The sequence below is a fragment of the Hirundo rustica genome, chromosome 1 (genome assembly GCF_015227805.2).
Source record: "Hirundo rustica isolate bHirRus1 chromosome 1, bHirRus1.pri.v3, whole genome shotgun sequence".
In the NCBI taxonomy this organism is placed as follows: Eukaryota; Metazoa; Chordata; class Aves; order Passeriformes; family Hirundinidae; genus Hirundo; species Hirundo rustica.
The window spans coordinates 155647267-155668642 of NC_053450.1; the positions used below are offsets into that span (position 1 = coordinate 155647267).

The following is a 21376-nucleotide window of genomic DNA, read 5'->3' on the forward strand; positions in this document are numbered from 1 at the left end:
CTGCTGCATTCCCCAGCTCCTGCTGCATTCCCCGGTTCCTGCTGCATTCCCCAGCTCCTGCTGCATTCCCCAGCTCCTGCTGCATTCCCCAGTTCCTGCTGCATTCCCCAGCTCCTGCTGCATTCCCCAGGTCCTGCTGCATTCCCCAGCTCCTGCTGCATTCCCCAGCTCCTGCTGCATTCCCCTGGTCCTGCTGCATTCCCTGGGTCCTGCTGCATTCCCTGGGTCCTGCTGCATTCCCCAGCTCCTGCTGCATTCCCCGGGTCCTGCTGCATTCCCCGGGTCCTGCTGCATTCCCCTGGTCCTGCTGCATTCCCCAGCTCCTGCTGCATTCCCCGGGTCCTGCTGCATTCCCCAGCTCCTGCTGCATTCCCCAGAGAGAGGAAACACTCCAAAATCAGAGTGAATGTGAACAGGGAGAGAGGAAACACTCCAAAATCAGAGTAAATCTGAACACAGAGAGAGGAAACACTCCAAAATCAGAGTAAATGTGAACAGGGAGAGAGGAAACACTCCAAAATCAGAGTAAATCTGAACACACAGAGAGGAAACACTCCAAAATCAGAGTAAATGTGAACACACAGAGAGGAAACACTCCAAAATCAGAGTAAATCTGAACAGGGAGAGGGGAAACACTCCAAAATCAGAGTAAATGTGAACAGGGAGAGGGGAAACACTCCAAAATCAGAGTAAATCTGAACAGGGAGAGAGGAAACACTCCAAAATCAGAGTAAATGTGAACAGGGAGAGGGGAAACACTCCAAAATCAGAGTAAATCTGAACACAGAGAGAGGAAACACTCCAAAATCAGAGTAAATGTGAACAGGGAGAGAGGAAACACTCCAAAATCAGAGTAAATGTGAACACACAGAGAGGAAACACTCCAAAATCAGAGTGAATGTGAACAGGGAGAGAGGAAACACTCCAAAATCAGAGTAAATGTGAACACACAGAGAGGAAACACTCCAAAATCAGAGTAAATGTGAACACACAGAGAGGAAACACTCCAAAATCAGAGTAAATCTGAACAGGGAGAGAGGAAACACTCCAAAATCAGAGTAAATCTGAACAGGGAGAGGGAACACTCCAAAATCAGAGTGAATGTGAACAGGGAGAGAGGAAACACTCCAAAATCAGAGTGAATGTGAACAGGGAGAGAGGAAACACTCCAAAATCAGAGTGAATGTGAACAGGGAGAGAGGAAACACTCCAAAATCAGAGTAAATCTGAACAGGGAGAGAGGAAACACTCCAAAATCAGAGTAAATGTGAACAGTCTCTGAGTGTAAGTGATTCACGTTCTACAAAAAGCATTTGTTGTGACTCCTCCCAGCTCCCCGGTGGCTCACAGGGATTTCCCCTCTGCAGAATCACCTTCTGTGCAAGTGTTTTCCTTGCATTTCTGCGCACAGTCCCCAGCACCGAAATCATTTAGGGAAACCGTAATTCCTCCTCAGCCATCTGTTGAACCCGCTCTGCTTTGTTTATCGCTTACGCTTGATTTTACCGTTCCTTTTCCTCCTCCCTGCCCTTGCACAAGGAAATGCCAATAATTGGATGTGTTTCTGTCAGACCAATACAAAGCAAACCCGACAAGCCTGGCTGCTGATTTCATTGTTCTGTTTGGTGTTGGCTCTGAAGCCTCGTGTTGGGATGCTGCTTGTTCCTCCGTGGCCTTTGATGATCCAAGCTAATCCCTAATGAAATGGGCAGAGCCTCGCAGGGGAACAGCTCCAAGGCTTTTCTGTTTATTGTGCCAATATTGCCACAAAACTCATCTACAAACAGCAAAATGTATCGGGAATCCAGAGGCCACAAAAGCACTGAAGTTCTGTTCTCCAGCTCGGTTTGGTGCTGACAATTCCGGATTCTCACTGGATCTCTCCGTGTCAGGAGCCTTGCTTTGCCCACCAGCTCAATCCTGATTTGCTTTTAACCACTTCTGAGAACATTGGAGTTAGAAATCCCCCTCTAAGCTCTCTGTGACCTCAGTTTCCCAATTTCTGAATCGTTCAAAGGCTCTGTTGTGGGACAGGAGCTTGATCAGGATTTCGGTTTGGGGTCTCACTGCTGCTCCTGAAAGTGCCTGGAGGACCAGTGAAGTTAATGACGAGTTCTGGAAACAGTTTGAACCTAAATGAGGAGAAGCAGAGGATGATGAAGGTTTTGGGGCAGGGAGCAGCCCCTGGAATATCTGGAGAGTCTGGGGTTTGTGTGGGGTACCCAGTTACTGAGCCACGGCCATGCTGAGTGGTTTTGAGAGGAATTGGGGAGAGGCCCTGCAAGGCATTCCCTTCTTTCCCTGCCAGGACTTGCAGTTTTCCCTTTCCAAGGGAGAAAGGCTCTTGGATATCCGTCAGTTCCCGTGGAAGCCAAAGCTCTCTGGCTGGGTCTCCTGTCCTGCACGGCTTGGCTTTGCTGAAGGGGGCCTGGGCATTTTTGTGTCTCTTCTGTCTCAAAAAATGATGCCTGGAGTTTTAGATTTCATGTATTTCATATCCTGCACTGCCCAGGTGCAGCTCTGAGCTCACAGCCAGGGTCACTCAGCTCTCTGCACACTGCAGCCACACAAAACAAATCCTGCTCCTGCTGCACACCAAGGACAGCTGGGACAAGTGCTCAGCCCAAAAGCACAAACAGCGGTGGCTGGAGGGAGAAAACAAGAAGGATGGGACTGGAGAACCTGGAGCTGGGATTGGACAATTCAACCCCAATGTGCAAGTGGGCCAAAACTTATCAAAGTGTGAGACCTCGTGACTGGGGTCCATTTTGGGTCCATTTTGAGTCTGTTTTGTGACCATTTTGGGTCCATTTTGTGCCCATTTTGGGTCCATTTTTTTGCCCATTTTGGGTCCATTTTGGATCCATTTTATGCGGATTTTGGATCCATTTTGTGTCCATTTTGTGCCCATTTTGTGTCCATTTTGTGTCCATTTTGGTTCCATTTTGTGTCCATCTTGTGACCATTTTGTGACCATTTTTGGGTCTGTTTTGGATCCATTTTGTGCTCATTTTGTGTCCGTTTTGGATCCATTTTATGTCCATTTTGTGCCCATTTTGGGTCCATTTTGGATCCATTTTATGCGGATTTTGGATCCATTTTGTGCCCCTTTTGTGCCCATTTTGTGTCCATTTTGGTTCCATTTTGTGACCATTTTGGGTCCATTTTATGTCCATTTTGGATCCATTTTGTGCCTGTTTTGGTTCCATTTTGTGCCCATTTTGCCTATTTTGGATCCATTTTTTGTGTCCATCCTGTGACCATTTTGTGCCCATTTTGTGCCCATTTTGTGCCCATTTTGTGCCCATTTGGTGTCCATTTGGTGTCCATTTGGTGTCCATTTGGTGTCCATTTTGTGCCCATTTTGGATCCATTTTGGGTCTATTTTGTACCCATTTTGTGCCCATTTTGGATCCATTTTGGGTCCATTTTGTACCCATTTTGTGCCCATTTTGGATCCATTTTGGTTCCATTTTGTGTCCATTTTGGTTCCATTTTGTGACCATTTTGGATCCATTTTGGGTCTATTTTGTACCCATTTTGTGCCCATTTTGGTTCCATTTTTGCCCATTTTGTGCCCATTTCGGTTCCACCCCGCGTGTGTCCCCGCCCGGTCTCTGCCCGAGGCGTACCCTGAAGCCCTTTCAGTGACCCTGCTGTGTCCCGGCGGTGCCAGTGCCAGCTCAGCCGCTCACGTCCCGCCTTTGTGCCCGCAGCTGCCCCCTGCTGAAGCTGCCCCTGCCCGGGACGGGCCCCGTGGAGTTCAGCACGCCGCTGAAGGACTTCTCTGCCCCGGGGCCGGCGCCGCGCGGGGAGCCCGGCGAGCGTCCCGAGTGGGTGAGTGCCGCGGGGCCGGGCACGGCGCTGCCAGCCCTGGAGCCTGGGGCGGCTGGGGGTGCCCCCGGGGTGGCTGGGGGTGCCCCTGGAGTGGCTGGGGGTGCCCCTGGATCCCCGGAGCAGCTGGGAGTGCCCCTGAAGCAGCTGGGGGTGCCCCTGGAGTGGCTGGGGGTGTCCCTGGAGCGGGTGGGGGTGCCCCGGGAGTGGCTGGGGGTGTCCCTGGAGCGGCTGGGGGTGCCCCTGGAGTGGCTGGGGGTGTCCCTGGAGCGGGTGGGGGTGTCCCTGGAGCGGGTGGGGGTGCCCCTGGAGTGGCTGGGGGTGCCTCTGGATCCCTGGAGTGGCTGGGGGTACCCCTGGAGCGGCTAGGGGTGCCTCTGGATCCCTGGAGCGGCTGGGGGTGCCTCTGGAGTGGGTGGGGGTGCCTCTGGAGCAGCTGGGGGTGCCCCCGGGGTGGTTGGGGGTGTCCCTGGAGCGGCTGGGGGTGCCCCCGGGGCGGCTGGGGGTGCCTCTGGAGCAGCTAGGGGTGCCTCTGGAGCAGCTGGGGGTGCCCCCAGGGTGGCTGGGGGTGTCCCTGGAGCGGGTGGGGGTGTCCCCGGGGTGGCTGGGGGTGCCCCTGGAGCGGCTGTGGGTGCCCCTGGAGCGGCTGGGGGTGCCCCTGGAGCAGCTGTGGGTGCCTCTGGAGCGGCTGGGGGTGCCCCTGGAGCGGCTGGGGGTGCCCCTGGAGCTGCTGGGGGTGCCCCCGGATCCCCTGGAGCAGCTGGGGGTGCCCCTGGAGCGGCTGGGGGTGCCCCCGGATCCCTGCCGTGCCCCAGGCCGGGTTGGATCTCGGACACTCGGAGCAGCCTGGGGCCCTGGAAGCGTCCCTGCCGTGGCAGGGGTGGCGCTGGGTGGGATTTGGGGCCCTTCCAAGCCCAACAGAGCATCAGCCTCCCTCTGTTTCTGCTGGGTCCCGCGGTGCCCCAGCCCCGGCCTGGGCAGGGCCGGCAGAGGTGTTGGTGCCCCGGCTCCGGGCGCGGCCTGACGCCGCCGCTCTCCCCGCAGTACGTCGGCGCTCCCGTGGCCTACATCCAGCAGATCTTGGTCAAAGCCACCGTGTCCCCGTGGCAGAAGAACCTCCTGGCCGTGGACGCCTTCCGCTCGCCGCTGGCCCGCGTCTTCCAGCTGGTGGAGGAGATCAGGAACCACGCCCTGAGAGACAGGTGAGGGAGGAGCTGCTGCTGGGGCACACCTGGCTCCAGGCTGGGCTCTGAGCTCAGGGCACATGAGAGGTGGTGGAGGAGATCACCATGCCCTGAGAGACAGGTGAGGGAGGAGCTGCTGCTGGGGCACACCTGGCCCCGGGCTGGGCTCTGAGCTCAGGGCACATGAGAGGTGGGATCCATCCTGCCCGTGCAGCGGTTCCCATTCGTGCTGCAGAACGTGCCTGTGCTCCAGGGGGGCACCGGGCATCCTCAGGAGTTCCCTGGTCAGTCCGGAAGGGGCCTGCGAGGCGACGGGGGTGCAGTGTCTCAGAATTCCTTCAGCACCGCACCAGCTCTGTGTCACAGCGATTCCTGGGCCTCTGCTGGAATTTCCTGCTCAGGAACCCTCTCCTGGCTTTCTCTGGCTGTTTTTGGGACCAGTTCCTACCTGCCTGGCTTTATCCTCTTGCAGCCTTTCTACACCAGCTTTCCTCAGCTCCCAGGTGTGTGCAGGGGGAGCTCTCCCTCCCCAGCCCAGCGCCTGTGTGGTGAAAGCCAAGCAGAAAACTCTGGGCTCAGCGTTCCTGTGCCATGCTGCTGTCAGTGTGACGTTCCTGCTGGTGGGAGAGCAGAACCACGCACACGCTGTCAGAGGGCTCTCTCTCCTGAGGTGTTTTCTGTGGAAAGCCTTTTCCTGGAACACCCTGAGGTCACAGGTCCATTTTTCGTGGCCACTCACATCAGTTTTGCACGTTGAGAGGTGATTTATTGATGTCCCCGTGTCCCTCTGTCCCTCCCAGCTGACCAGCTCCCACCTCAGAGCAGAAACTTGTTTTACCCCCAAAGCAGGCTCTTGGTCTTTGTGCTGTTAGAAGAGTATTAAATGTATCATTTTTGATAAAGTTAAACCCCACCCAGCCCCTCTGACCGATGATCTGTCCTTTTGGGGACCCATCCCTTACCCCCAGCCGCCGCTCCCGGGGCTCGTGTTTCGGAAATGCCGTTTTTGCTCTTCAGTACGTTTTTGCTCCGTTTTTTCCCTCTCCCTGCCGGCTCCCCCAGCCTTGGCCCCGACCTTCTGTCCGTGTGCTCGGTCCCTCTGCTCCCTTATCCTGTGGGACAATCATCCTTTCCAGCTGCCGTCAGAAACAGCGACGCGCTCCCGGGCCCGCGCTGTGTTCTCGTTATCTCCGGTCTCCTCGCTGCCTTCTCGTTGTCTGCCCTTGCTGAGCCGTCACGCGACGCAGGAACAAAATTATTGCTTTTGTCTTTATTCCTCGTACCGCCAGAAGAAAATGGCTTCAGCACTGAGACCCAAACCGTGGGGCAAGGTTGCCGTTTCGGGGATGCATTCGGGTGTTTCAGGAAACGTCTGATTTAGAGATAAATTCTGCAATTACCTCAGAAGTCATCATGGGGTTCTTGTTGCTTGTTGCCAGTAACAAAATCGAGCAGAAAGATTTTTTTTTAATATGCAAATTGGCTTGTTTTGTATCCTATTTTTTATTATTTCCCATTCTGTTCTATCTCTTTTATATTCTTTTATGCTCCAGGAGGGAGCAGAAGGTTGTTAAGTGTACCTGGGCAGGAAACGCACCGTGTGTGTGTCACCATCGCCTGCAGATCCGAGCGCTCGGCCTGGGACAGTCAGGAGTGACCTGGATCTGTGGTTTTCCCCAGCTGTGGGTTTTGGTGTCACTCTGCACCCTCAGCATCCCACAGGGCCACGAGCTGGGGGCTGTGGCCTCGCACATAAGGACGTCCATGGCCTTATCTGCAGCGTGAGCTGTGATCTCTGCCACGTTCCAGAGCTGATAAAACACAAACCAGAGCTGATAAAACACAAACCACGGTCATCTGGCTCGTTCCAGAGCTGATAAAACACAAACCAGAGCTGATAAAACACAAACCACGGTCATCTGGCTCTCCCCGGAGCCGTTTCCAGAGGCATCATTGCATCAGCTCCTTTAAATTTGCATTCCCAAAGCTTTTGTCCCTGTAAACACCTTTTTTTTTTTGCAGTGTATTTTCCGTTGCTTGCTTTTGCTGGCTGAGACCTGTCCAGGTGTCCTGCTGTGCAGCCACAAAGGGTTACGCATTGTGGAGGGAAGGTTCACAAAGGCAAACCAAAATTTTTGAATTTCTGTGCTCGTTCTTCGTAGTTATTCTGGAAGAAACCTCTTCTGGAGAGGGATTGTCCAGATTCAGTTCCTTGGCCGTGTGGAGGCAGCTTCCTGTGCCGGGCAGGGCCGGTGCCTGCTCTTCACGTGGCTTTGCTCGGTGCACCTTTCCTCGAGCTCCCCTGCCCCTGGATCCCAGGGGAGAGGTGTCCGTGGGGGCAGCAGCTCCTGCTCGTCACAGGAGCGGGAGCTGTGGCCCGGCCTCAGCCCCGGGCAGCAGTTCCAACTGAAGGACTCCCTCAGGCCCTGGCGTTCTGGTGGTGGCAGATGAGGTGTCTTTATGGAGTGAATTACTGATCAGACGGACAGGAGATAACGGGCGGAAGGCCTCGGGCACCGTTACCCCGCTGAGGGCGAGCTCAGCCCCGCCGGCAGGTGACGGGGCAGCGGGAACGCGGCGGCTCCCGAGGTGCCCCTGCTCCGGCTGCCAGGGAGGCAGCGGGGACTGCAGCCAAATGGAGCGGCCACGGCAGGGAGGAGAATGTTCCGGAGCCTCCCCTCAGCCCCTGGGGTGAGCACCAGCGCAGCAGTGCCCAGCTCGGGGGGGAGAGAGAGAGATGGATAGATAGATGGATAATTGATAGAGAGATGGAGAGATAGATAATTGATAGATTGATAGATAATTGATAGATAGATAGATAGATGGATAGATAGATGATAGATAGATAGATAGATAGATAGATGGAAAATTGATAGAGAGATGGAGAGATAGATAATTGATAGATTGATAGATAGATAATTGATAGATAGATAGATGGATAGATAGATAGATAGATAGATAGATAATTGATAGAGAGATGGAGAGATAGATAATTGATAGATTGATAGATAGATAATTGATAGATAGATGGATAGATAGATGAAGATAGATAATAGATGGATAATAGATAGAGAGAGAGATGATAGATAGATAGATAGATGATAGATAGATAATAGATAGATGGATAATAGAGAGAGAGAGAGAGAATTGATAGATAGATAGATAGATAGATAGATAGATAGATAGATAGATAATTGATAGATGGATAGATAGATGATAGATAATAGATAGATGGATAATTGATTGATAGATAGAGAGATAGAGAGATAATAGATAGATAGAGAGATAGATGGATTGTAGAAATTGCTTTGCTGCTGCTGCTGAGGACTCCAGGACGGTGTAGATAAATGTAGACGAGAGATCTCTGAAGCTGGGTTTTAGAAGATGAGGTTTATTGTCAGGGATGTGAGGCCCTGCTCTGAGCTGCAGCTCGTGGCAAGGCCCAGGGAGAGGGGGAAGGGAGAGGTTGGGAGTGGGGGAGAGCAAAAAGCAAAGAGCAAAGAGACCAACCCACCCTTGTAGCCCCCTGGTAAGGGGTCTCGAGGTGGGCTGGAACAGGGCTTGTGCCAATGGGGTTACAGATACCTGATACTTCAGGGGAGGGTTACAGGTGTGGGATGAACCCTGCATTGGGGTGAGACAGAACATTCCATTTGACCCCTGGGTCTGGCTGCAGGTGACCTTCAGCTGGTCACAGAACTGTTTTCCCAGACATCCAGTAGTTAGGACATCTCAAACATCAAAACCTACTTTCAATTCTATCTCACCTACAGGTTTCACATTCTCAGAATATAGGCAATCATATTTATAGGGTTTTTTGACTTCATCCTCCCCAACAATGGATAATTGATAGATAGATAGATAGATAGATAGATAGATAGATAATTGATAGATAATAGATAGAGAGATAGAGATAGATAATAGATAGATTAATAGATAATAGATGATAGATAGAGATAGATAGATAGATAGATGGATAGATAGATAGATGATAGATAGATAACAATTACTGATTAAAAAAGTTGCAGTGACAAGGTATGGCATTAAATCCAGAGTGTTTGTGCTAGCTGAGGACAGCCCCAGCAAGTCATTTCACCTGGGCTGTTCCCCGTCTCTGTGGACCAGGATGTTCCCCACCCCCCGAGTCTTAAAAATCGTCGGCAAGCTGAGATTGCCAGTCAGGATCAGAGAGAAGTTCCTGGAGTTAATTTTCAGCGATGGGGCAGCGCCTCCCTTCACTTCCCCTCACGGTTCTTGGTCCAGCGTTCCTCAGGGAGGTTCAGCAGCACATATCCACGTATCCGAGTGTCAGACAGCTGTGACCGGGTGTGGCTGTGCTGCAGAACAATCTGGTACAGCCTCAGGCAATCAGAGCTGGGATGAGACTCAAACTGCGGGGAGTTCTGCACCTTGCCCTGAGCAGGTAGGAAGAGGTGCACAGAGCTGATTCCATAACCGTACGGAAATTCAGGTTTCATTCAGGGGGAAATCTTTTCCACCCCCTGTCCCAACCAGAATGAAGTGCACCATCGTTCTGAAGCGATAACACACACACACCGCAAAACTTCTGGGGCAAACCGTGAGCAAATATTAATCCAAACAATGGAAAACTCAAATGCTCTGGTGCCGTAACGATACTGACCAAGGTCTTACCACGGTGTAGATTTGGGCTCTTCCCTCCCAGAAGGAGCGTCACTCCAGCTGGAGGAGTGCCGCTGGAAAATAATGTTTGGTGTGGAATTCCCATCGTTGGAATACTTCTATTAAATGAGCAGGGAACCGAGAGCAAATCCAGCGGCTGCTGTTGTTACCGGTGTCCCAGCTCGCGGGAGCTTTCGGTGGGAGCTGCAGTTCTTCCAAGGGTCAGGTGGAGCTGGTTCTGTGTGTGCTGTGGCAGGGTGGCTGCAGGAGAGCCGGCGCCGCTCCCCGTCCTGCGCAGTCCCCGTTGCAGGGTGTGGGGATGGCTGGCGGGTCAGGGGTGGGCGAGCTGCCGTGCTGTGCGGTTCAGGACGTCGTTCTGAGCACAGCCCTGCGGTGACTGTCGCTTCAGAGCTCCTGAGCCTTGCGGCTTTAGTTCCTGCGCTGCCCAGCGTGGCCCCTGGGTGCCCACCACGGGCTTTATTCCCGTGCAGGAGTCTCTGGCAGTGATTCCCACCGCCCTTCCCTTGCTGCCCCGGCAGCCCCTGGGCTCCCTTCCCCGTGCACAGGCAGTTTTCTGAGTTCACACTTGGGGATGAGCCCTGAAAACCTGACAGGATTAGGGACAAAGGCTCAGCAGTTCAAGTGGAACGTTTTATTGCCCCACGGGACTCGTCTCCTGGAGTCGTGCCCCAGTCCCGAGGCTCTTTGCTCTCCGTTTATTTCCCGAAGTCTTACCTGCACAGCGTGCTTATGCACACGCACAGCCCCAGCACCTCCCACTCCCGCTTTGTATGAAAATGAGGTTAAAAGTCCTTCGCACCACGCAGTTCTTCTCTTGAATCGGGCGGGTGGTCTTGAAGGATGAAGTCAGGAGAGTCTTCATCACGATGGCTGTCGGGGCTTTTCCCCGAGATTCAGGTGGTGTTAGAGTCCTTTGCCCTCTTGCACAGCTCTGTGCCAAACCGATGAAAGAGACGGAGTCTTCACCTTTAGATTTTTCAAGGTTGCATACTTCGTTTATTGTTTCTTACAATTTTCTCAGTCCAACGAGATCTTTGCAGCTGCCTGGACTTCTCACGACTCCTCCCGTCTCAGGGCCTTCCTTATCTTTTATACTAATTGCTACGTATTTCTTATTTACCATTTCCTACCAATATCTATCCCTAATACCAAACAGGTCATCTCTATTCTGACCCGATCTTCTTGAATTACTTTGTGCCATGTCACTGCTGAAATGGAGTGAGGGGAGGAGAAGGAAGAAGAAGGAGACAACGCCCCAGATTCTCCATCTTGCCCCCATTCACTTCAATGCTAGAAACCTAAATATACTGTTTTTTCACCCTGTGATAAGCTAAACTACTATTTTTCACACTCTTGTGGCCTGTAAGCCCTCTCTCAGTGTAGGAAGTTTTTCCCATGGACTGAGATCAAAGCTCTGAGCTCTGGGCTGGGGTCCCAGACCCCCCTGCCCAGGTCCCTGACCCTCCAGGGCAGCCAAAGGAATGCCCTGGACTCCAACAAATGGCCTTGGTGCCTTCGTGCTGCTGGCGGGATTCATGACCCTGTGGCAGGATCCAGTCCCTCCCGCTTTGGGGTCGATTGGCGCTGGCTCCAGGTGCAGCTCCCGCCCCATTTGTCGTTATGGTGGTCCATCAGTTCATTTCCTTCTATAAACACAAGCTCATAACACCAAACAGTACATCATCTAGCTCTAGCTTAGGCTAGATCATCATTAACTTAACTTCTGTTTATCCTAGCTTGCATCCTAATCCGTATAAATTCTAACTATAACTATTAAACTAAACTATAACTGTAACTATAACTAACTATGACTATAGCTATAGCTATAACTAATAATTGTAACTATAACTGTAACTATAGCTATATAACTATAACTATATAACTGTAACTGTTACTATAACTATATAACTATATAACTGTAACTGTTATTATAACTATAATTATAACACTATAACTATAGCTATAACTAAACTATAACTATAACTATAACTATAACATTATATAACTATATAACTGTAACTGTAACTATAATTAACTATAATTATAACTGTAACTAAACTATAATTCTAATTGTAACTGTAACTAACTAAAACTATAATTATAACTATAACTGTAACTATAGCTATAACAATATAACTGTAACTAAACTATAATTGTAACTGTAACTGTAACTGTAACTAACAAACTATAATTATAACTATAACTGTAACTATAGCTATAACAATATAACTGTAACTAAATTATAATTGTAATTGTAACTCTAAAACTATAACTGTAACTATAACTGTAACTCTATAACTATAACTATATAACTGTAGCTGTAACTAGCTATAACTATAATTATATAAGTATATAACTATAACTATATAACTCTATAACTATAACTAAACTATAATTGTAATTGTAACTGTAACTATAACTGTAACTAACTATAACTATAACCATATAACTCTATAACTATATATAACTATAACTATGTAACTATAACTATATAACTATTACTCTATAACTATATAACCATAATTATATAGCTATAACTGTAACTAACTATAACTCTATAGCTATAACTAAACTATAATTGTAATTGTAACTGTAACTATAACTGTAACTAACTATAACCATATAACTATTTATAACTATAACTATATAACTGTAACTATAACTATAACCGTATAACTATATAACTATAGCTGTAACTAACTATAATTATATAACTATATAATTATATAACTCTATAACTATAACTCTGTAACTATAACTATAACTAACTCTAACTCTATAGCTATAACTAAACTATAATTGTAATTGTAACTGTAACTACAACGGTAACTAACTATAACCATATAACTATATATAACTCTACCTATGTAACTATAACTCTATAACTCTAACTATGTAACTATAACTGTAACTATATAACTGTAATTATATAACTATAACTGTAACTCTAACTGTAATTATATAACTATAACTCTAACTCTAACCCCTGGCCGCAGTCCCTTCGAAGCCGTGTTTCGCGTACCCGAAGCGGCCGGAGCCGCGCCGTGCCCGCCGTGTTTGCAGTTCCCCGCCGCCGCCACGCGGGGGCGCTGCGGGGGAGCCGGCCCCGCGCCGGCTGGCGGCAAAACCCGGACCGGCACGGCGGTCCGGAACGGAGTGGGCATCGCCGGCTCCCTGTGCCCGTGGGACGCGCAGAGCCCGGAGCGCCGGGGCTCCCTCGGGGTCACCGGCACCGTGCCAGCCTGGCGTCAGCCCACCGCCGCCGGCCTTCCTGCCTCCAGGCTGTGCTGGGAACCCGCATTTGGTCATCTGGGGCTGGTTAGAGAGATGCAGGGCTCAGGACAGCTCCTGGAACTGGGCTACCCCTTGGTCCAGTACAGCTATTTATATATTTTATATATATATATGTGTGTGTGTGTATGTGTGTGTGTGTGTGTATGCAAGCACATGCACAAATTTTATTTATTTATTTATTTATTTATTTATTAGATTTGTTACGTCTGGTATCAGTTATTTATTACATCTGACATAACACAGAGGGCACCCTTTTGTCCCAGCCAGATTTTTTTATGTCTGATACCAGTTATTTATCATATCTGACATCACACAGATTTATCACACACCCCTTGGTCCAGTACAGCTATTTATATTTTTTTTATATATATGTGTGTGTGTGTGTGTGTGTGTATGCAAGCACATGCACACATTTATTTATTATGTATGTATGTATGTATGTATGTATTATATTTGTTACGTCTGATATCAGTTATTTATGACATCTGACGTAACACAGAGGGCGCCCTTTTATCCCAGCCAGATTTTTTAATGTCTGATACCAGTTATTTATTACATCTGACGTAACACAGATTTATCCCAGCCAGATTAGCGTGGCCTGAGGCAGCGCCGTAGCAAAGCCCTGGCACGCTCCCGTTTGCTTGGGGATGATAAGGTGTGTGAAAAACCCATTTAACGCTTTCTTCTTTGGCCCAGTCACACGGGTGAAGCGTGTTTCCTCGTCACTCTGAGCGGAGCGGGGGACAGGGGCGCGGGACAGCCTGTCACTGAGTGCCCCCACGGTGGCTTTGTTAGCACTGTGCCCGCCCTGGGCAGTGACTGACAGCCCAGAGAGCGCTCCCACCCCGTTAGGGTGCACCTGGAACCACGGGATGCCTTCAGAGCCCCGAGAGAATCCCCCTGCCAAGAGGCCCCGAGTGTTTTGTTGCTTTTGCTCTGTAAAGGCAGTGCCAGGTCTGGATGGTTTTGTTCCAGTCTCAGCTGGCGCTGGGGACACTCTGTGAGAATGCCTTGACACATCGTCCTGCTCAGTGCCAGCCCCTGCTTTGAGCTCCAAACCCCAGAGTTTTTTGTCCAGCACGCCCTCATTTCAGCGTAGCCACTCACCCAACCCACACAGCGTTGTGGAGCTTGCCCCCGATCAGATTTTACCTTTCTGACTTTCCTCGGCTGTTCCACCTTGTTGCTGCGGCAGGTCTGTAAAGTTTGGCGGTTTGCATGAGCTCTGACCCATCCTGTGTGGATTTATCCGCGGGATTGAGCCTGTAACACGGCCACTGCCCACCTTCCTTCTGCCAGGCCTCTTCTCCCTTCGCGTTCCCGCTGACGCCACCGCCGTGGGTGGGATTCCGCAGGGGCTGGCTTTGTCTCCTCCTTTACTGCCAGCAGTACAGCCTTTAACCCTCCCACGGGTGCACTTCCAGTTCCTTCTCCCCCGCTTCCCCCGCTGTTTGCACGTGCGGGGCTCTGCCCCTCCGCCCCGGGAACGCGACGCCTCCGTCCCCGGAGCCTGGCGGAACGCAGGAGCTCCAGGGCAGGGGCAGATGCGTGCCTCTCGTCCCAGCTCCGTGATTCTGTAGGGCTTGGGGCCCTCCAGTGACCCCCTCGGATGTGACACACGCCCCGTTTGTGCAGTTCCCTCGGCACCGCTGCTCCTGACGCTGGCCAGCAGGATGAAAGCTCCTGCGGTTTTCACAGCTTGGTGCTCTTGGATTTTTTCTCCTTGTTCAAGGGGCCAGGTCAGGGGTAATTGTCCCTTTTTCCCAGGCAGTGTTCCTCTTTTCAGTACCTTTAAATGCTGTGGAACAGAACCCTGGTGTTGTTTGGGTCCGTGTGGAGCTTTCTGGCACGTTCCAGCGAGTCCCGTGTTCAGCAGGATCCCATCCAGCTGTCACAGGACCGCTGGGGTGAGCTGGCCCAAGGGACTGATGTTTTTAACTCTTCTGTCAGCGTTTGCAGAGCCTGCTTGTGGCTGTCAAGCCGTTCCCAGTCTTGGATTTTCCTCATTAAGGTGTGCAAGGGTCTTGCTACTGTAGAAAATCCAGGAGTATCCCAAAGCATCTTTTGAGGGGGTAGATCCAGCATCTAATTTTGTAATGGTTTCATCTGGAATTACAGCTTGGCCTGCTAGCCCTGGGTTCCCAGGAATTTTACCTCTTCAGAGGAGCCTCTTAGCCGAGGGCACTTCTTTCCCCTCCCCACGGAATCTATTCCACCGATCCCGTGCTCCTCCTCACCCCCTACCCACACAGCGTGGATTTATTGATAAACCTGTGCTCCTTCCCGAGCTCTTGGCTGCTGCAGTTCAGCTGAAGCGTTGTGTGAGAGCAGGTTTGGGTTTACCTTCTCCCCGGACTGGGACCATGAAATCATCTTTTCTGTGCCCAGCTGCCTGCAGAGTAGCAGTGAGGATTGAAATGTTGGGGCTCTGTGCTGGCATTAAGCCTTTGATAATCAACTGCTAAATGCCAGCTCCTGCCTTCTTTGATCACCTGTTGAACAGGGGAATCGTGAATGCATCTAAAATATAACATCCCTTAGTTCTAAATGTTTGATTACTTCATTTATCCCCCGTTTGGCTGCAGGAGGCACAGGGTGCTGTTTAATGTTAGTTAGAAACTGGAGCCATTTTTAGGAGACTGATTTTCCTGCCCTTCCCAGAAAGATCATTTCTGGGCATTTTGCTGGGTCCTGATGTTTGATAATTTGTTTTGATCCCTGTGATAATTGCCAAAGTTTCCCTTTAAGGGTGTCGTGCGCTAAAATGTTTTCTTTGTGATCTTCCACCGCGCACGTGTGTGAAGTCATTCGCTTTTCCCCAGGCAGCCATGAACACACTCGGGCAGTGTAACAGAGAATACCTTTTCCGTTAAAGCCAGTTCAATGAACTTCCCTGCCTTAAACCCCAAGTTTAGCTTTTTAGCACCCTCGGGACCAATTAAAGGGGTCTGAGCCCCGGTGACAATTAAAAGCCGTTCCGGCCGTCCGGGGGAGGTGGGTGAGGACGCAGGGGAGGTTCGTGTTCGGGGTGAGGACGCAGGGGAGGTTCCTGTTCGGGGGAGGTGGGTGAGGTCGCAGGGGAGGTTCCCGTTCGGGGGAGGTGGGTGAGGACGCAGGGGAGGTTCCTGTTCGGGGGAGGTCGGTGAGGACGCAGGGGAGGTTCCTATTCGGGGGAGGTCGGTGAGGACGCAGGGGAGGTTCCCGTTCGGGGGAGGTCGGTGAGGACGCAGGGGAGGTTCCTGTTCGGGGTGAGGACGCAGGGGAGGTTCCTGTTCGTGTTCGGGGTGAGGACGCAGGGGAGGTTCCTGTTCGGGGGAGGTCGGTGAGGACGCAGGGGAGGTTCCTATTCGGGGGAGGTCGGTGAGGACGCAGGGGAGGTTCCCGTTCGGGGGAGGTCGGTGAGGACGCAGGGGAGGTTCCCGTTCGGGGGAGGTCGGTGAGGACGCAGGGGAGGTTCCTGTTCGGGGTGAGGACGCAGGGGAGGTTCCTGTTCGTGTTCGGGGTGAGGACGCAGGGGAGGTTCCTGTTCGGGGGAGGTCGGTGAGGACGCAGGGGAGGTTCCTGTTCGGGGGAGGTGGGTGAGGACGCAGGGGAGGTTCCTGTTCGGGGGAGGTGGGTGAGGACGCAGGGGAGGTTCCTGTCCGGGGGAGGTCGGTGAGGAGCGCGCCAGGCAGGGGCGCAGCTCGCCCCCAGCCCCCTGCGGCACCGAGCGCTTCTGGGGAGACGCCGGAGCAGCGGCAACGCCCTGGGGCCGGGACAGCTCCTGGCAGACACTGTCAGTGTCAATGACAATGACGATATTTATAACAATATCGATAATAATATCAATATAAATAACAATAATAATATCAATAACAATATAGATAACAATAACAATAGCAATAGCAATATTTATAACTATGTTGATAACAATAACAATATCGATAACAATAACAATATTCATAACGATAACAATAATAATACCAATAACAATAACAATATTGATAACAATAGCAATAGCAATAACAATATCAATAACAAAGATAATAGCAATAACAATAACGATATTGATAACAAAAACAATAACAAAATCAATAACAATATTGATAACAATAACAATATTGATAGCAATAACAATATTGATAACAATATCAATAACAATATCAATAACAAAGATAATATCAATAACAATAACTATATTGTTAACAAAAACAATAACAATATTGATAGCAATAACAATATTGATAACAATAACAATGATATCAATAGCAATAACAAAATCAGTAACAATATTGATAACAATATCGATAGCAATAACAATATTGATAACAATATCAATACCAATATCAATAACAAAGATAATATCAATAACAATAACTATATTGTTAACAAAAACAATAACAATAGCAATAGCAATAACAATATTGATAACAATAACAATACTATCAATAGCAATAACAAAATCAGTAACAATATTGATAACAATATCGATAGCAATAACAATATCAATAGCAATAACAAAATCAGTAAAAATAACAATATTGATAACAATTTCGATAGCAGTAACAATATTGGTGACAATATCAGTACAATAAGGATGTCGGTGACTCCCTGTGGGACACCTGTCGTTCCCTGAGCCGGTGCCGCGCTCAGATCAGCTCCTGCCGGGCTGAGCTGTGCTGTTTCCCCGCAGGCTCACTCCCAGCAGCAGCTCTGGCCCTGACCCGTCCCCCCAGGGCCCGTTTGAGCCCGAGCCGAGTCTCGCTGCGGTTAGCGGTTGATGAGGATCGTGTCGAACACCGCTCCCAGCCCCTACCGGTGACGGCTGCGTGCGGTTCTGAGCCCCCGAGGAAACTGTGTCCGGGCAGCGCAGGGGAATTGGGAAAGCACCGCACCCAGGTGCAGCCCCTGAACCCGGGGTGCATTTTACAGTACCTGTGCACCTCACAGGACCCGCCTGAGGAAGGCTGAGCAGGATGCACGCGTGCAGAGAGCTGTGGAGAGCGGTTTGAGGTCTGGAAGAATTCCAGACTCTGTCGGGTGGGAGCGTTACAAATGCAGAAGAGCGGTGGGAGATGGGTGAGGAGCGAGAGCCGCGGGGTCAGGCAGCACCCAGGAGTGCCGGTGGGGCTCTGGAGCCTGCTCACAGTTGCAGGGAGCCCCGGCGGTGGTGTCAGCTGTGAGGAGGAGCAGCAGGGACACCCGACGTGCTCCGGATCTTTACCTCGGCCTCGGTTCCGCCCCTCAGCCCTGCCTCTGCCTTTCAGCTCCGGCGTGAGGAGCCTGGAGGAGGTTTGCCTGCAGGTGACAGACCTGCTGCCCGGCCTCAGGAAGCTGCGGAATCTGCTCCCGGAGCACGGCTGCCTGCTGCTGTCCCCGGGGAACTTCTGGCAGAACGACCTCGAGCGCTTCAACGCCGACCCGGATATCATCAAAACCATCCACCAGCATGAGCCAAAGACCTTGCAGACGTCGGCCACTCTCAAAGGTGAGGGGTGCACGGCCAGGGAGGCTGGGAGCCGCCTGCGTGTTACTCCATCCTCGCTAATTCCGGCGCCCGGGTTGCTGAGAGTGCCGCTTTGGGCAGTGGTTTTGCCCGGTCTTTGTTGTCCCTCATTCTATATGTGAATCGGAGCCCTGATCTGTGAGAAGTGAACAAATCACTCAGCCAGGCTTCTTCCTGCAGGTGAAAATAGCAGGGTTTTGTTCCTCTCGTTCTAGACACGCTCCAGCCTGGCTTTTCCCCCTGCCTCACCTGTCACAGATAAATCAGCGTTCATCCCGCTCCCTTGCGTGTCCTAATTCCTTGCACACAGCCCGAGCTGACAATGGTTACTTGGACACGCAAAGCAATCACACGAGACGAGAAATTTCGCAGGGCAGAGACTTTCTCCGATCTAGCTCAAGCTGAGGCAGGGTGGAGAGAGAGCCTCCTTGTTTATTTCTTACTTTTTATACATTTGTGGGTCTGGCTGAAGATTGGCTTTTAGAGTTTTCACCTCCCAGCCCAATGGCCAGAGCAGCCGTCAGTTACAGTTGTTTTCAGGTTAGAAATGTGCAAACAAAGGACAGAGAATGAAAAACAAAGGATTTGTTTATGTTACATCTGTGAGAAAAAGGTAGAAAACTGCTCCTAATATTGTACAGTAGCTAAAAGGTCTGACTCCATTTTATGAAAATTCAAAAGGCTTCAAAAAACTCAGAAAAACCAGGGTAACAGACAATGGATATCATAAAAGCATTTTTACCTCCTAATTACAAAAAAGCCCCTCTGCCCGTGCGTGGGGTCGTTAGTGGTCCCACAATGCCCGAGGAAATGCCGGGTTAAATGCGGCTTGAACCCCGCATCTTAGAGGAATTTCGGAGTTCTGGGAGTGTCTGATGTCTGCAGGGGGGTTTGTGAGCCTGCAGGAGGTTTGCTTCCAGGGTTGTTTCTGAGCATCCGGAGTGTGAGCTGGCTGTGGGGGGAGCACACAGGGGGGGCCTGCCCTGGGGTGCGGCCGCTGCCCCCAGGGCACCGGGAATTTCGGGATATCGCGGGGGATCGGCGCAGCCCTTCCCAGCGCCAAGGACCCCCCGTGTGTGTGTCTGTGTGTGTGTGTGTGTGCGTGTGCGTGTGTGTGCGTGTGTGTGTGCGTGTGTGTGCGTGTGTGCGTGCGTGTGTGTGTGCGTGTGCGTGTGTGCGTGTGCGTGTGTGTGTGTGTGCGTGTGTGTCTGTGTGCGTGTGTGTGTGTGTGTGCACGTGTATGTGTGTGTGTGCGTGTGCGTGTGTGTGTGTGCGTGTGTGTCTGTGTGCGTGTGTGTGTGCGCGCTGCCCCTGACGTCCCTGATGTCCCCCTGTCCCCGCAGACCTGCTCTTCGGGCTGCCCGGCAGGTACAGCGGGGTCAGCCTGTCCCCCCGGCGCCGCGTGGTGTCCTACACCGTCACGCTGGGCCTGCAGCGCTACGACTCCAGGTGAGGCTGCTCCGGGCACGGCTGCTGCCTTCTCCGCTCTGCCCCCGCGCTTTAGAGCGTCTCGCATCCCTCAGCGTGCTTTTCTGGGGAGGAAAATCTTCCTGCGTTCTGTGGGAACGAAACGCTCTGGGTTCTCAGCTCCTCCTCCCAGGCAGTGTCTGCAGCATGCAGAGCTGCCTGGGGGGTTCCTGTGGCATCCAGGGCCCCGTGGCTCTGGTTGGAGCCGGTTCCTTGTTCACAGACTGCTTTGCCTCCCAGTAAGCACCGGTGAAAACCCTTGGGCAGTGCTGGGCAAACCGGAGCGGATCGGAGGATGCCGAGCTGCACACGATTCCCCAGGGGATGCCTGGCGTGGAATTGGCAGCACAGGAGTTGAAAGTTGCTCTTCCAGAGCACGGGGCCCTGAGGGCCATTGCCTGGCACCTTCCATCAGCCGTTTTGACACAGAATTCTGTAATTCTGGGAAGAGTCTGTGTCACCGAGACACACAAAGCAGTCACACGCAGACAAGAGATTTTCGCAGAGGTTCTTCTGATCCCAGCTGCCAGCTGAGAGAGCCGAGAGAAGAAGAGGCCCTTTTGTTTATTTCTTACCTTTTATACATTTGTGGGTCCAGCAGAAGATTGGCTTTTTGGGGTTTCCACCCCTCAGCCTCAGTGGCCAGACCAATTGTCAGTTACAATTGTTTTCAGGTTAGAAATATGCAAACAAAGGACAGAGAATGAAAAACAAAGGATTTGTTTATGTTACATCTGTGAGAAAGGTAGAAAAACTGCTCTTAATATTGTACAATAACTAAAAAGATCTGACTCCATTTAAGAAAATCAAAAGGCTCAGAAAAACTCAGAAAAACCAAGGTAACAAGTCTGGGAGTGTTTGAGGCCATGGCCTGTCCTGTCCCTCCAGCCCGGGTTGTGCTTAAGGAGCCTTTTGCTTTAAATTAGCTTTTGACGGTTCTGCCCGGCAAACCTTAGTAGAAACGGAGGTGTGGGTGGCTGGGGCCGGGAAGGATCGGGCCTGGAGAGAGCCGTGCTTTGGTGCTCGGGTGAAGCCACGGAGCCTCCTGGCGCTGCGCTCCCGCGGAGCTGCGCGCCGCTCTCGGGCCCAGGGGGAGCGAGCGCAGCTCCTGACGCGGGCGCTGCCCCTCCGCAGGTTCCTGAGCAGCCTCCGCTCCCGCCTGAAGCTGCTGCACCCCAGCCCCAACTGCAGCCTGCGGGAGGACAGCGTGGTCCACGTGCACTTCAAGGAGGAGATCGGCATCGCCGAGCTCATCCCGCTCGTCACCACCTACATCATCCTCTTCGCCTACATCTACTTCTCCACACGTAGGTTTGGGGGCTCGGGGCTGCGGGCTCCTGCAGGCGGGAGAGGCGGTGTTGGGATTCTACCCTGGAGCCTCATGGAGAGAATCAGCCGCTGTTTGCCTGGGTCCTGCTGATTTGCCCCTCTTAGGTGTTGTCCTTGTGAT

At 51.4% G+C, this 21376-nt stretch overlaps 1 protein-coding gene across 2 annotated transcripts in view; it reads left to right on the plus strand.

The window, feature by feature from the left end:
- Nucleotides 1-21376, plus strand: part of SCAP (SREBF chaperone) — a 64262-nt gene that overhangs the window by 23616 nt on the left and 19270 nt on the right. For both annotated transcript variants that reach the window (XM_040064357.2, XM_040064367.2), the window contains exons 3-7: nt 3717-3837; nt 4879-5036; nt 18221-18441; nt 19803-19908; nt 21061-21233. In XM_040064357.2, the coding sequence (XP_039920291.1) occupies nt 3717-3837; nt 4879-5036; nt 18221-18441; nt 19803-19908; nt 21061-21233 (779 nt within the window). The remainder of the gene's footprint in view (nt 1-3716; nt 3838-4878; nt 5037-18220; nt 18442-19802; nt 19909-21060; nt 21234-21376) is intronic.